The sequence below is a fragment of the Cricetulus griseus genome, chromosome 2 (assembly GCF_003668045.3).
Source record: "Cricetulus griseus strain 17A/GY chromosome 2, alternate assembly CriGri-PICRH-1.0, whole genome shotgun sequence".
In the NCBI taxonomy this organism is placed as follows: domain Eukaryota; kingdom Metazoa; phylum Chordata; class Mammalia; order Rodentia; family Cricetidae; genus Cricetulus; species Cricetulus griseus.
The window spans coordinates 24,686,873-24,700,626 of NC_048595.1; the positions used below are offsets into that span (position 1 = coordinate 24,686,873).

Below are 13,754 nucleotides of genomic sequence, written 5' to 3' on the forward strand. Positions count from 1 at the left end.
AAGCTGCCGTCTCTGCCTTGACTGGAATCACAGGAGCCAGAATGTGGTTTAGGAAAGGAAGATCATGAAGAACTTGGCATCCAATGTGGACGACTTGGTACTTCCTACTGAAGTCAATGAGAAGTGAGAAGCTGTCACTCAAATCTCCTTAAGTAGGAGAAGACTACGCCAGACTTGGAATCTGGGGAGATCATTGCGTGCCATGTGGCAGATGGGGAGGGAAGGGTGCTGGGTGGGAGGCCTGTGCTGTCAGCAGCACAGTGACAGAGGATGACGGAGGTCTGGGCCACAGTGATGAGAGTGGGTTGCTGCTGAGGCAGAACTGTAGGGATGAGAGAGCTGAGTGAACAGAGGGAAGCAAGGAGGCTGAGACGAGGCCTGGGAATGGGTGGTGGTGTTGCTCATCAACACTGGGGCACAGGTCAGGTACAGCGGAGCGAGAAGGAGAACTTACTTTGGGGTGATGAGATGGGCTGAACATTTATGCCCCCCCCCCCCGATTTGTATACCGAGGCCTTCTGCTTCCAGTGTGACGATTTTAAAAGATGGGTCTCCGTGGAAGTCATTAAGTTGAATGAGGTCAGAAGAGGGGGCTGGCCTGATGGGATTTATGTCTTTACAGGAAGAGAGCTCATGATTTTTTCACAGAAGGCTGAATGAGGACAAGGTGGCTGTCCTGAGCAAGGAAGGGAACACTCAGTAGACACTATGCTGTCTAAAGCCTGGACTGGACCCTCCCCGTGTAACCCCAGAGCTATGAGAAAGCATATACACCTGTTGTTCAAGCCATGCAGTCTGTGATACTTTGTTCTTGGTTGACTAGTATGAGGGACTCCTATGAGGTGTCAGAGGGGAAGCTACCAACGTGAGTCACAACAGAGCTGCAGGCGAGGAACAGATGGGAGAGTTGTTAGGGTTTGGTTTCAATTTAAAGCTAGGGGAGTCAATGTGACCAACTGTTAGAACAGGAGACTGAAGGCCCAGGACAGACCCTGAGAAGCAGCAGTAGGGAGCCATGCAGCCAATGGGAAGGGACAGCTAGACGTGGTGGAGGACCAGGATCTGGCAGTGGACATAACCCACCATCACTGGATGCCAGCGGAGGTGTAAGACTGATGGGTCTCAGTCCTCAGACACAAAGCCCAGGCAAGAGGGAAGGGGCAGGAGGAAGAGCGGGTCCTGCTGATTGAACCTTTCCCAGGTTCTCCCAATGGACTGAGTTCAAAGGCCCCATGATGCCCAGAGCATTCTGTGAATGAACTTCTGCCCTTCTTACTGAGATTATGTATGAAATGTGTGGAAGGTTTGGTCCCCAGCCTCTATTTTGAAAGGTCCTGGAAAGCTTGGGAAGTGTTTCTTAGTGGAGGAAGTAGGTCGCTCAGGGAGTGCCCTTGAGGACATCTTATTCCTGTTCTCTCCCAGTCTCCGAGCTTTCTGTCCACTGTGAAGTGAACGGTCTTTGCCACTCCCTCCCACTGCCAGGATGCTCAGTGGAATCAGTGGAGACTGGGACCCTGGACAGAATCCTCTGAAACTATCCTTCCTCCCGGAGGCTGTTTATGTTGAGTGTTCTGTCCCTCAATGAAAAACCCACTAACACACCCACACACCTGATATCGACCACAGGGAGCTTTCCTGTTTTCCATCCAGCCTGAAAGGCAAGGAGGTGTGGAATGAGGCAGGTCCTAAAACCAGGGTCTATGAGCAAACACAAGCGACAGGAGGTAAATCTAGGTCTAGCCCAGAGGACAAGAACCTGACGGATTGGGGTTGGGGAACACGGGTGACTCTAAGAAGAAGGCTCTGTCTTGGTGGCAGACAGCATGCAAAGAATTTTCTGTGACATTATTTCGCTGTTATAATGGTGCTGAGGCCAGCATCATTATCTGCTTCCTGAGTGGGAAAACTGAGGCTCATAGAGACCACATGGTGTTCTCAGGGTTGTGGTTTAGGAACCATGCTGAGATTCATCAGGTCTGATCCAATTCCAGAGTCTATTTGATCATTATACACCCTGCTGCCTCTATGCACACAACCTGACACAGCCATGAAGGTTGGAAAGGCCCCTAAACACACACAGACTGTCCTTCCTAGTATGTCATGGGTCCGAGGTCCTGACGGCACCAGTCTGTGACAGGCATCCACACAGGTATGTTAAACCACACCAGGAGGCTCACCATTGTGACTGAAGCACCAGGCTCTGAACTGGCCAAGAGCAGATGTTTAATCAATCCTGGGTGAGTGACACATGAGCTAAGGAACTTGCCTCCAACCTCCAGTGGCCTGGACTTCAGGCTTCTGCTATAAGGTGAACCTGATTGGGGCAAAGTTTTGGCTTCTGTAAAGATTTTATAAGGAATTAAAATTCAGTAGCTTTGGGAAGCTTTCCGTATAGGGGGAAAGCATGCACTTTGAAGCTAGAGAGGTGTGGGCTCACATCCCAGCTCTACCCTCTCCTGGACTTGTGTGTGACCCTAGGCAGGTTACTTAACCCTTCTGTGCCTCGAAGGGGTTGGGTGAGATGAGGTGATGTTTTTCTCGTATCTAATTATGAATCCTCTCTTAAATGGAGGCTTATGAGGAGTAAATGAGAAGGGGGAAAGAAAACAGAAACAAAGACGAAAGAAAGAAAGAAAGAAAGAAAGTAAGAAAGAAAGAAAGGAAGGAAGGAAGAAAGAAAGAAAGGAAGAAAGAAAGAAAAGCATGTCAGTGTCATCCCCTTCTTGGCACTGATGGTCCCTGGGGCTGCACCAGGACTGTCTATGACAACACTATGGCCTCCTGAGAGGACAAATGTAAGGGGCTGGCACACAGTAGGCTCTCAGCAAATGTCATACTCCTTTCTTTTTCAGTAAAATCTCCTCAAACTGATCTGATTCCTTTTTCCTGTGGGACTAGACTTCAAATATTTGGACATAGCTCTCCAGTCTCCCGAGTCCACCTCTCCCCAGGTAAACATTAGAGGGTCATAAACATTTCTCTTGGGGATTGGATTAAGTCCTTCCAAAGCCCGGGACCTACGCAGCTAAGCTCTGCTCTCCAATGGCTCATCAGGACAGAGAAAGCCCGAGGACTTCTGGTTTCATCCTAGCTGTGGCTTTTTTTTTTTGTTTTTGTTTTAATATTTATTATTATTTTGCTGTCTGCCACTACTTTAGCCATTAGCTCTCCCTACTCGAGACTATTCTGTCTGCCAACTTGTATTAACTCTTTTAAATTCATGGTATTTGTGTTTTGCCCAAACCCTGGGCCAATCATGAACCAATTAAGGAATGTTGATATCAGAGGTCACTCCTCCCCATGGATGGAGACATTGACTAATAAATGTTCACAGCGTTTTAGAATGGGGGGGGATGTGCATCCAAATCCATTCCCATTTTCACAGCAGTCACAGAGTTGGGCCTGTACCGGGACCTCCTGGTGTACTGCTTGGGGCTCCTTCCATCACATAGCTGGGCAGATGCTCTACCACGGGGCTACACCTAGATTGGCTTTTGTTATTTTTCCATTTTGTTTTGTGAGTGTTTGCCTGAATACATGCATGTGTACAATATGCATGGCTGGTTCACACACAGACCAGAAGAGTGTGCCAGATCCCCCAGAAAGGTTTTGAGCCTTCATGTGGATGCTAGGAATGGAAACCTTACAGTCTCTAAGAGCAGTAAGCACTCTTAACTGCTGAATATCTCTCCAGCTCACTTTGTGGCCCAGGCAGGCTTTGATTATGTGGTCCTCCTGTCTCAGCCTCCAGAGTAATTGGGATCACAGGCCTACAAGGCCAGGCTGGGCTCCTTCTCAAGGAAAAAATATCATCTCTACAGATTTCCCTGTGACCGAGGCTGTTTCTCAGTCACATGAACTCTTGTTTCTCAGGGTGAAGAAACAGAGCCTGGAAAGTCCCGGTGAACTCCACAGAGCAGCCAGTTGGCTGAAATAGGATTTGTACTACCACGAGATGTGAAGAAAAGTGAAGAAGGATACTACCAGAGTCTCAGAGGGAGCATGTCCTGCTGACATCTGGGTACCAGATTTTCCACCTCCAGACAGGAACATATGCCTGTACAGGAACACTTGGCTGTTGCTTTAAGGGGCCTAGTTTTCGGGTATTTTAATTTGCTTTTGTCAGTGATACCCAGCACCTCTTGTGTTCCCTGGGGTAGAAACAGAACAGGTCCTGGTATGAGAAGAACCTTTGGTGCACTAGGTAGGTAGTGTATATGGGAGCCACCCTGAGGACATATTTCCTTCCTCTTGTCCTAACCCTGTCTCTCTAATAGCCAGTGGATCAATTTAGGACTTAGTGTCCACCTCCCTAGAAGCATGCCTGCTCCCTTTTTCTCATTCCCACTGCTGGGGTGGGTGGCCATCTTGCATTAATACCCATTTGTTTCATCTGCCTACTAGAATGGAGACCACCTAGGGTAAGGCCTGAGTCTGATACCTAAGAGGGCTTAATCACTCACAGCATGACCCCTGACTTCCTTTTGGGACCTCACTTTTGAGCAACAGGAGATTTGGAATTCATGAAGGGTGGGAATAGAGAGACCCCATGGATCCCAGAGTGTGCCATTTCTTTAACATTGGTTACTGAAAGGAATGAAGACCCCTGTTGACATCTTCCTCAGGCCATCAACAATGGTGGCTATCTGTCCTTCTGTGTTCAACACAACCACTCATTTATCACAAGGTAGCTTGGGAGGTCAGAGGCCAGTGTAAAGATTTCAAGAATAGACAAGGCTTAGCAAGTCTGTAGATGCCAGGGATGAGTAAGAGATGAAACCCGTGCCCACAGCTGGTGTAGGATATCCCACACACCAACTGTTCTATCCCAGGTAATCTTCAAAACTGTCTGGGACAGTGTGACTGTGGAGCACTGAACAAAGAAAGAGATGGGAGCTCAGAGAGTTCAAATAATGTGTCTGAGGAGAGGCATGGAAGGAGTTAGAATTTGAACCCAGGATTCATGCTTGCAGATGGAAACCCCAAAACTCCTCCTCCCTGGGTAAGTAAGTCTGCCATGTTCCTTGAAAGCAGTTACCTTCGTAGGAAGCCTTGAATCCCAGGGAGCTGCCACTGCTGTCACTCTGGAAGAGGAGCCACATTTGATGATGGGTGCTGACGATGAGGTCTGGGACGGACGTACCTGTCAGGCTGTTGGGAGAGAGATACTTAGAGGTTTGCATCCTGCCAAGAGCCAAGGGAAACCTGAAAGGAAACCAAGGAGCCAGGCCCACTCTGGGTCTATCAAGTTCTAAATCTGGAGCTAGGCCACATGTACAAGGCAGAGACATTTCTGGCTACTTGTTGGGTTATTGTGTTAGGTGAAGGGGCACTGAATGGTTTCCCAAAGCAGAGGCCCAGTCCAGTGGAATTCCAGAACAGCCTGGTATGGCTCCCTTGATGAGACTGTCCTTGGCCCGGGAAAGATTATCATTGTGTCTATAAAGCTGTCATGTCTCAGATTCTTCTGGACATGTGGAAAGGTCCCCCCAAAACACGTCCATTGTCTCAGTAGGAGGTTAGACTGCCAGGGATAGAAGTCACCTAGAGTAGACACTGGGAGGTGGCAGAAACAGGGTGTTTCAAAGAAGCAGTTGGCTAGTAGAAAGAGCCAGTCACATAGGCATGGAGCCTTTGCTTGACTTTGCCCAAGACTGCTCAGTCTGACTACTTCAAGTAACTTCTCTATGAAGTCTCTTCCCTTGGCTAGGGTGGAGAGAGGTAGATGGATTATTGAAGACACCAGGAGTACACCACAGGACACTGTCTCTACAGCCTCTGGTCTGGGGACCAGGGTGGGCTCTGTTAGCCTGTCTCTATCCCTTACCCCCCATCCAGACACAGTATATCACTTACATGTAGAGGACTGTCTTCTGGTCCCCATCCTGCCCACCGTCCCCGACCGTCAGGGTGTCATAACCCCTCTCTAAATCGAACTCTTCAAAGGCCAGCTTGATCACCTAGGGGGAGGAACACAGCATTAGGGACTTGGTGGCAGCTGTGAGGAAGTCTCTGGAAGCCACACGGTGTCCTGGGGGTCCCCCTCCTTCACACACTGCCCATTTCTGTGCCATCTTGAGGAACATGACTATTTCTCCATAGGCTATATAGTCCCCTGGGGTCCCCTGATAGCTCTGAAGATGTTTGAGGCACATCTGGCCAGTTCGGGGAGCTGTCAAACAGCCACCAGGCACAGCTGGCAGGCCACAAGATGATTGGACTCCTTCTTCATGCTTTTATGGACAGAAATCCCCTTGGGCTTGGTGGCAGTATCAGGCCACACATGGAATCTCAGTTCTCTGCTCCCTGGGGCCTGGAAAAGTCTCCCCAGGCTTCTCTTCTCTACCGACTGTTTTCCATCCCCTCTGTTGCTTTGTTTGCTGACTAAATGAATGTTCTTAGAAGATTTCACAAGATCTCTCTCTCTCTCTCTCTCTCTCTCTCTCCCTAAGATCCATCTTCCAAAAATATTTACTAAGCAGCTGCCATATACAGGGGCGGGTCCTGCCATTAACATAACACTGTCCCTGCCTTGGTTGAAGTAGGGGTTCCAAGAAGTACACTCACACCCCCAGGGACAGGTGCAACAGTGGATGCCATGGAGTGAGAACAGACTTGGTGGAGAGTGGAGGGGGTGCTACTCATGACTGAGTCCTCTGAGGGAATTCTGAAGGCTGTAGAGGACCGCCGTCAGACTTTAAGGGTGGCTGAAGGGGGCAAAGGATGCTCTGAGAGGGAGTCCAGTGCATGTAACTTGAGCTCTGGCAGGGAGGATCATTCTAGAATAAACGGTAGACAACAGCTGCCTTACTCTGGAAACTGTCTGGCTGGAGTTGCAGAGCACAGAGGTGACTCCAGAAGGTTTAGAACTGCAGAGTTTGCCTGGAGCTTAATTCAAAGTCCCTCCCACCACCATGGTCTTTCTCCTGAGGGACGAGATATAAGTCTGGCATGGAGGGTTGAGGCCTTTGGCAGAGGCACAGTAAAGGAGAAAGAAAAGAGGTCAGGCCTTAGTGACATTTGGGGAAGTGTGACTGGGTGGAGGGGCACTAGGATGGGGTGGAAAGAAGGAAGGGAAATTCTGAATGATTGACAGGTTTTTGGCTTGCTCAGCTGGGCAGTGGGTGGGGCCAATTGCAGATATTCAGAACCAATGTCTGTCTAGCCTGGTCTTCTTTCTGCTTCTTTCATTCCAATACTGATCTTCCCAGAAGCTGAAGCTGCCTTTTTGCTGCTGACACTACAAGCCAAGGAGGACCAACTTCCTATAGTTAGTTTTCCTAGATTGCAATGGATGGCTTTTTCAGGTTTCTCTGCCCAAACCAGGCAGCCCAGTGCCCAGCCTGGATGCCAATAGAATCTCACTCCTATTACCTCACTTACTGCCTCAGTAAACTAATGCTGCTCATACTGGTGAGCCTAGTAGCCTCCTCAAAGATCCCTCAGCTTGGCCATGGGGTTCACAGAGGGAAACATCTCTGGGGAGAACATTCTGGAGAACCGCTGTTAGTTTCCATACAGATGAAGGAGGGAGTCATCACAATGTCTGGGAGAAAGCTCAGGGGCTTTCTGGAGGAAATGAAGCCCAGGTGGCAATTGGAGAATGAACAGTTTGAATGTGGATGGAGGAAGGGCAGCGGTGTGAGAATAGAGTGACTTGTCTAGAGACTTCTGTGTGGTGTGCATGGTGTGTGTGTGTGTGTGTGTGTGTGTGTGTGTGTGTGTGTGTGCTTTTTGAGGACAGAGGACAACCTCAAATGATTCTCTGGTAACACCAACCCCCTCTATTACCTTTGTTTAATGATGAGGTCTCTTACTGGCCTGGAACTCACCAATGAGGCTAGCCTGGCTGGCCAGCAAGTCCCAGGGAAACTTGAGATTACAAATGTGCACCAGATTAGCAGGTCCTGGGGATTAAATTCCTGTCCTCTTTACCAGTTGGGTTCCCTCCCCAGCCCCTGTCCAGAGACTTCTAGCAAACCCAGTTACTTAAGTAAGCAGAGAGTGGTGACATGCTGGCAGTAGGAGGAGCCAAGCTAAGAAAGGATGTCTGCCATGCTGAGGATTTGGGCCTGTGTCCTAAAGACAATAGGGAACCAGTAAGAGTGTTGCAAGGCAGGGCTTGATGTGAAGTGTCTGTTGTAGAAGCAACAGCATCATGGTGGCCTGCAACCCAGGAGACACCAGTTCCTCAGCTTCAGAGAGAACCTGGTGAGGGAGGAAGTGCTAGTGTGATGAGGTGGAATGCAACATTCCACAGAGAGTGGGGATTCCTTCCTGGATGTCTGTCCGAATGTTCTCTGTTGGCAAATGGCCCCTTGTTCAGGCTGCAATCTTCTCTCCATCTCTCATCCTCCACAGTCCTGCTATGCAAAATGATTCTGGGAGTGTCACATCCTTGACTGACACACATATGAAGAGCCCTTCTACGTCTGTTCCTGTCACAAGGCTCATATGGCCACCTGAGCTCCTGAGTGTCCTCATCACAGTGACTGTTTGGATGTAAATCATCCTCCATAGGCTCGTGTTTGAACACTTAGTCACCAGTGGGTGGCACTGTTTTGGGAGGATGTAGAACCTAGCAGGAGGAAGTAGGTCACTGGGGGCGGGACTTGAGGTACAGAGTCTGGCCCTACTTCCTGTTCCAGCTCTGCTCTCTCGTCTTTTGAGTTGTGGGAAGTCCAGCCACATGTCCCAGCTGCTCTGGACCCCATCATAGCTTCTTACAATGCTGTGCTGTATTGTCTCCAAATGTGAGCTGAGAGAGAATTTCTCCGCTCTTATTGCTCTGGTCAGAGAGTTGGTCATAGTGATGAGAGGGAACTAAGGCTGGTCATCATCAGCATTTGCTTCACTTCCTTTCCTCTCTCCACTGCTTCCCTGGCTACATCTCTGGCCCAGGGATTCCCCCCATATTCCCATGGTGCCTGCCCATATTCCAGGCATATGTGGGAACTGAGAAAGCATCTGATGGCATGGCACTTATCAAACCTTTTCTGATTCCCAGCCTGGGCTGGGCCACCAGACGTTGGTATCCCTCACAGTATAAGAGCAGAGGTTGGTCAGCCTTTTCTGTAAAGGGTTACATCAGAAATACCTTTGAGAGTTGGGTGGTGGTGGCGTATACCTTTAATACCCTGCTTGGGAGGCAGAGACAGGTAGATATCAGTGAGTTTGAGGTCAGCCTACTCTACAAAGCAAGTTCCAGGACAGCCAGAACTGTTACACAGAGAAATCCTGTCTTGAAAAACAAAAACAAGCTGGGAGGTGGTGGCACATGCCTTTAATCCCACAACTCGGGAGGCAGAGGCATGTAGATCTCTGTGAGTTTGAGACCAGCCTGGTCTACAAAGCTAGTTCCAGGTCAGGCTCCAAGCTACACAGAGAAACCCTGTCTCGAAAAAGAAAAACAAAAACAAACCCAAATCAAAAAATAAAAACAGAAAAACCTTTGAGGACCACATAATCACTGCCACACTGCCCTGCTCTATGCAGCATGAACATAGCCATACACAGTAGGTGCTTAAGTAGACATGGCTGCTGAGCCCTGGGCAAGGAGATTCCCTGAGATGCCTAAGCATAGTCTTTAATCATCTTAGAAGATTTCTTCACTATAGTAGCTAATGCCTACCATGAGGTTAACGGTGTTCCAAGCATATTACACAAAATCTGCTCATGTGAAAATCAAGTAGCTCTTTTTTCACAGAGAAGAAGGCCCTGGCACAGATAGGTGATGTGGTTTGCCTAGCTCACACAGCCGAGTAGCAAAGTGCTACCTTCAGCCAGGGTTCTTGTTGCCATGCTCTACTGCCTTGGAGCAGTCCAGCAGGGTCGCAGGTGCCCAAGGCAGAGACGGATGGTGACCTGCCCTCTCAAGCTGCTCCAAGTTCTCAGCTGGATCTAAGCAGGTGCTTGGCAAATTTGTGCCACACAGAAAGTACCCCCAGCCAGATGGTGTCCCCAGCAGGAGGATCAGCCTCCCTCTGCAGTGACTACAGCTCTGGCTAAACATGGTCATTGCATCCAGCCAGACCTGGGGCAAGGGACACCACTTACCAAGCCATCTCTACAGAGGGAGTGCCTGATTACCAGGCCCATAATGGGAAAACATTGTTTTGAAAGGCAGAACCTGGAGCCATACAATGATTCCCATCACTGGTTCCCACTGCCTTTGGACCTGAACCACACCCCGGAGTACTGACCAGGATGCAGGGGCTAATTACATCATGAGGCAGGTTCAGCCCACAGTGACTTGCCTTCCAGCAGGCCCCAGCACACCGGGTATCCATGCTGTTCTTTGTTCTTTCCTCCTCCACTTTTGGCCATTGTTTAAAGGCAGGATCCTATAATGACTCATTAACTAACATGCAGATCAATCAAGCTCACAAGGCCCCTTTGTGAGGCTGGAGAACTTTCAGTAGGAGAAACAGCCACATTTGTATCCAGCTCAGACATCCAACTTAAGCCCATTAGATAAGTGGATAAACAAACGTATCTTCTGGGGCATGATTACCGAGTGCCTGCTATGTGCCATGCCTGGAGCTCGCTGCTTCCCATTAAGTTACCTCGTCACAACTTAGCGCAGCATTGAAATGCCAGGATGTACACAGACTACTATGCCAGGGAGCTGCAAGAAAGAAAAGGAGGGAGGAAGGAGAGGATGCGTAGGCCCCGGCAGTGCAGAGGAGGGCATGGGCTCAGCTGCACATGCTATGAGTTCAGAGTAAGGGAGGAGCAAGCAGTGAGGTCAACTGAGGCAGGGGTGGAGGACAGCCTGGATCAGGCTGCAGTTGGATGGTGCTCTGAGGCTAGAGCTGGCTGTTTGGACTGACTTCATGGTCAAGTAGATGGTAAGCTTTGACTCAGCATAAAGTGGGCACAGTAAGCATGGGGTAAGCTGGTGGGGGACCCAGGGTAGGAGCAGGGCCTGGTGAAGTCAGGGTCTCTGACAATGGCAGAGATTGGGGGGAGGGAAGGAAGAGAGAAGAGCCAGAGACACACACACACACACACACACACACACACACAGAGAGAGAGAGAGAGAGAGAGAGAGAGAGAGAGAGAGAGAGAGAGAGAGAGCCAGAGAGGGCTATGGATGAGACCCTCAGCACAAGACAACCTCTCCTGAGAAAGGCACCAAATGTCCTTGAGCAGAGGAAGCCCAGAAGCCAGGGCTGGACATGCTCGACAGGGCAAAGTGTCTCTATGCTAAGCATTGTGCCATGTGGGAGAAAGAGGCACACTGGTGACCTCCTTAGCCTTGCTTTGGGGGAGACTAGGGAACCAGGGGCAGGGACTGTGCACGCAAAGCCAAAGCCATGCTGATAAGAAAGCAGAGGGAGGAATGTGGGCGGGGCATGTTGGCGTGATGAAGGCTTTACGGAGAGACCAGGGTATTTCTGCAGCCTACAGGAGCAGAGAAGGCACAGGGACACACCTCTGATGTGCCAGACAGAGGTCTTCAAGGGCCAGGCATGTTTTGCAACCAGAGCTCAAGGTGTCTGCCACTGAGGTTGATGGAACAGGCAATGGGAGTAGCCCCCGAGCTTGGCCAGAAGGACAAGACCTCCGTTTATTACAGTCTGGCTGGTGGAGCCACTGAGTGCTCCATTACATAGAGGCTCCAAGTGCTCCCAGAGCTGCTTGATGTGTTCTTTGTGAGGAATGGTCTTGGGAATCTGTACCAGTATGGTCTCCCTAGGTATTTTTGATGGTGAGCCAAATTCAAGGAATACCATGGTAGGCAGATATTATATTGGCACTAAGATAAATATTGTAAGAACTCAGGTGGCCCAAATGCCTAAAGTTGGCCTGGCATTGTCCAAGCACACCACCACACACCTGTGCCCCCTTTTCTTGAATATTCCAAGCTCTTAGGATGCTAGGTAGCAGGGTTACTAATATCTATATAGTGTATTGAGAAGGGGTGGACCCTCTGCCCGCCTCCCCTTTGGGGCTATGCTCTTATCTCCATAGCGTGGAGCCTCCAGGTTCTTGGTTCCCATATCCATATTGATGCAGGCTCAAGGCCATCTTCCCAGCTCCTCTCTGCAGGCCAGGAATCCTTCCTGAGCACAGCCAGCAGGAGCTGTGGAGAGGCTGCAAGTCCAAGAAGGACCCTCAGCTGCCTGGGAGCATAACTGCTCTCCCAAGGAGGGCGCTGAGTGACATGTATCCGAGTCCTCATGCTTCTGGCCCACCTTTCATGCCTGTTCTTTGCAAAGTGGTCCATCACGACCTTCCACCCTGGATCCATGTTGCTTAACTGCCTCCGTTCAGTTCTTCACTTTGAGTTTCTTTGCTTGCTCTGCCTTGACCTGTGCATGGGCTCCAGTTCCCAGTCAACATTTCAAACAAAGAATGCCTCAAAACACCCCCATCCCACTGTGTCCTGGTTCACTCTCTGTAAGTCAAGGCATCTTTGTTCTCAGCCTCCCATGCCTCACCTCTACCCAAGTACCTTCCAGCCCTGCTGTCTGGTCCACACCCAGCCTCCACTCTGACAAGTCTAAGGCCAAGGCCAAGGCCAAGGCCAGCCATCCCTTCAGTCTTCTTCCAACAAGTGTTCTCTCACCACTGCCATTGCCAGGCATGTTCTAGCTGGGGGGAGCCCTGCTTTCCCATCTAATTCTCATCCTATCTCCCCATGGGCTCCATGGCTCTTCCACTTGTAAGGATGACTCCCAGGTCCACTCAGTCTCCCAGTTCTCTTCACATTTTCCAATAAATTATGCCCCTTCCTTAGGCTTCTATTCCTACCCATGTGTCAGAGAAGACATCTGACCCTCTTGCTTGAACCTGAACTCATCCCCCACAGAGCATTCATGGACCCCACGATCGATCGGTGTCCTTCTTTTGTAGTCTCTCTCTCTCTCTCTGTCCTCTCTCTCTCTCTCTCTCTCTCTCTCTCTCTCTCTCTCTCTCTGTGTGTGTGTGTGTGTGTGTGTGTGTGTGTGTGTATGGATGCATGTATGAATAAGAGTGTGAGGGTACACATGTGTGAAGATGTGTATGCAAGCATGAGTATGGGTACATGCATGATCACAAGGATGCATGGAGACAAGAAGGCAGCCTCAAGTGAACTCTAGGAGCCATCCACCTTTTTTTTTTTTTTTTTTTTGGACAGAGTCTTTCACTGGGACCCAGGGCTCTCTAATTAGTCCAGGTTAGCTAGCCAGGAAACCCCAGGGTGGAAATTATGAAAATAAGCATATACTATTATGCCTGGCTTTTAATGTGGGTTTTGCTGCTGGAATTAAGGTCTTCATGCTTGCAAGGCAAGCACTCTCCCAAACTGAATTATCTCCTTAGCCATTATATTTTCTTCTAGTCCCTCACTGGCTCAAGCTAGTCATACATCTGCTCACCGGGTTAGTAGATGCCCATGGTGTGCCAAGTACCCTGCTCATCAGTTAAGATACTGTGTTGAGTAAGAGCTGCCCCATTCTTTCTCCATTCCTACCCCATCAACTACCATGACCATTCTGTCCTCCAAATTTCTCTCATCTGCTCCTGATTGATGGTACTGTTGCCTTGGGAATTTTGTCAAAGCTCCCTGACTCCAAAGCTGTTCTGACTCATCCTACTGTAGCAAGCAAAGGAGTTGCAGGTCCGGCATTTCCCTGTAAGCCAAGATCACATGGTCTTACCTTACCAGGGTAGGCCGGACCTGCAACTCCTTTGCCTGCTACATGATGACTGCTCAGCGTCTCTGCAAAGAAGATAGTGATTTCCTGTTTGTCCCTGATTATATT

General features: G+C 49.6%; 1 protein-coding gene across 1 annotated transcript in view; it reads right to left on the reverse strand.

The window, feature by feature from the left end:
- Nucleotides 1-13,754, reverse strand: part of Csmd2 (CUB and Sushi multiple domains 2) — a 552,860-nt gene that overhangs the window by 225,043 nt on the left and 314,063 nt on the right. Inside the window, exons 11-12 of the mRNA XM_035438911.1 lie at nucleotides 5,857-5,960; nucleotides 5,039-5,151 (exon numbers count right to left, since the gene is read on the reverse strand). Of these exons, the coding sequence (XP_035294802.1) occupies nucleotides 5,039-5,151; nucleotides 5,857-5,960 (217 nt within the window). The remainder of the gene's footprint in view (nucleotides 1-5,038; nucleotides 5,152-5,856; nucleotides 5,961-13,754) is intronic.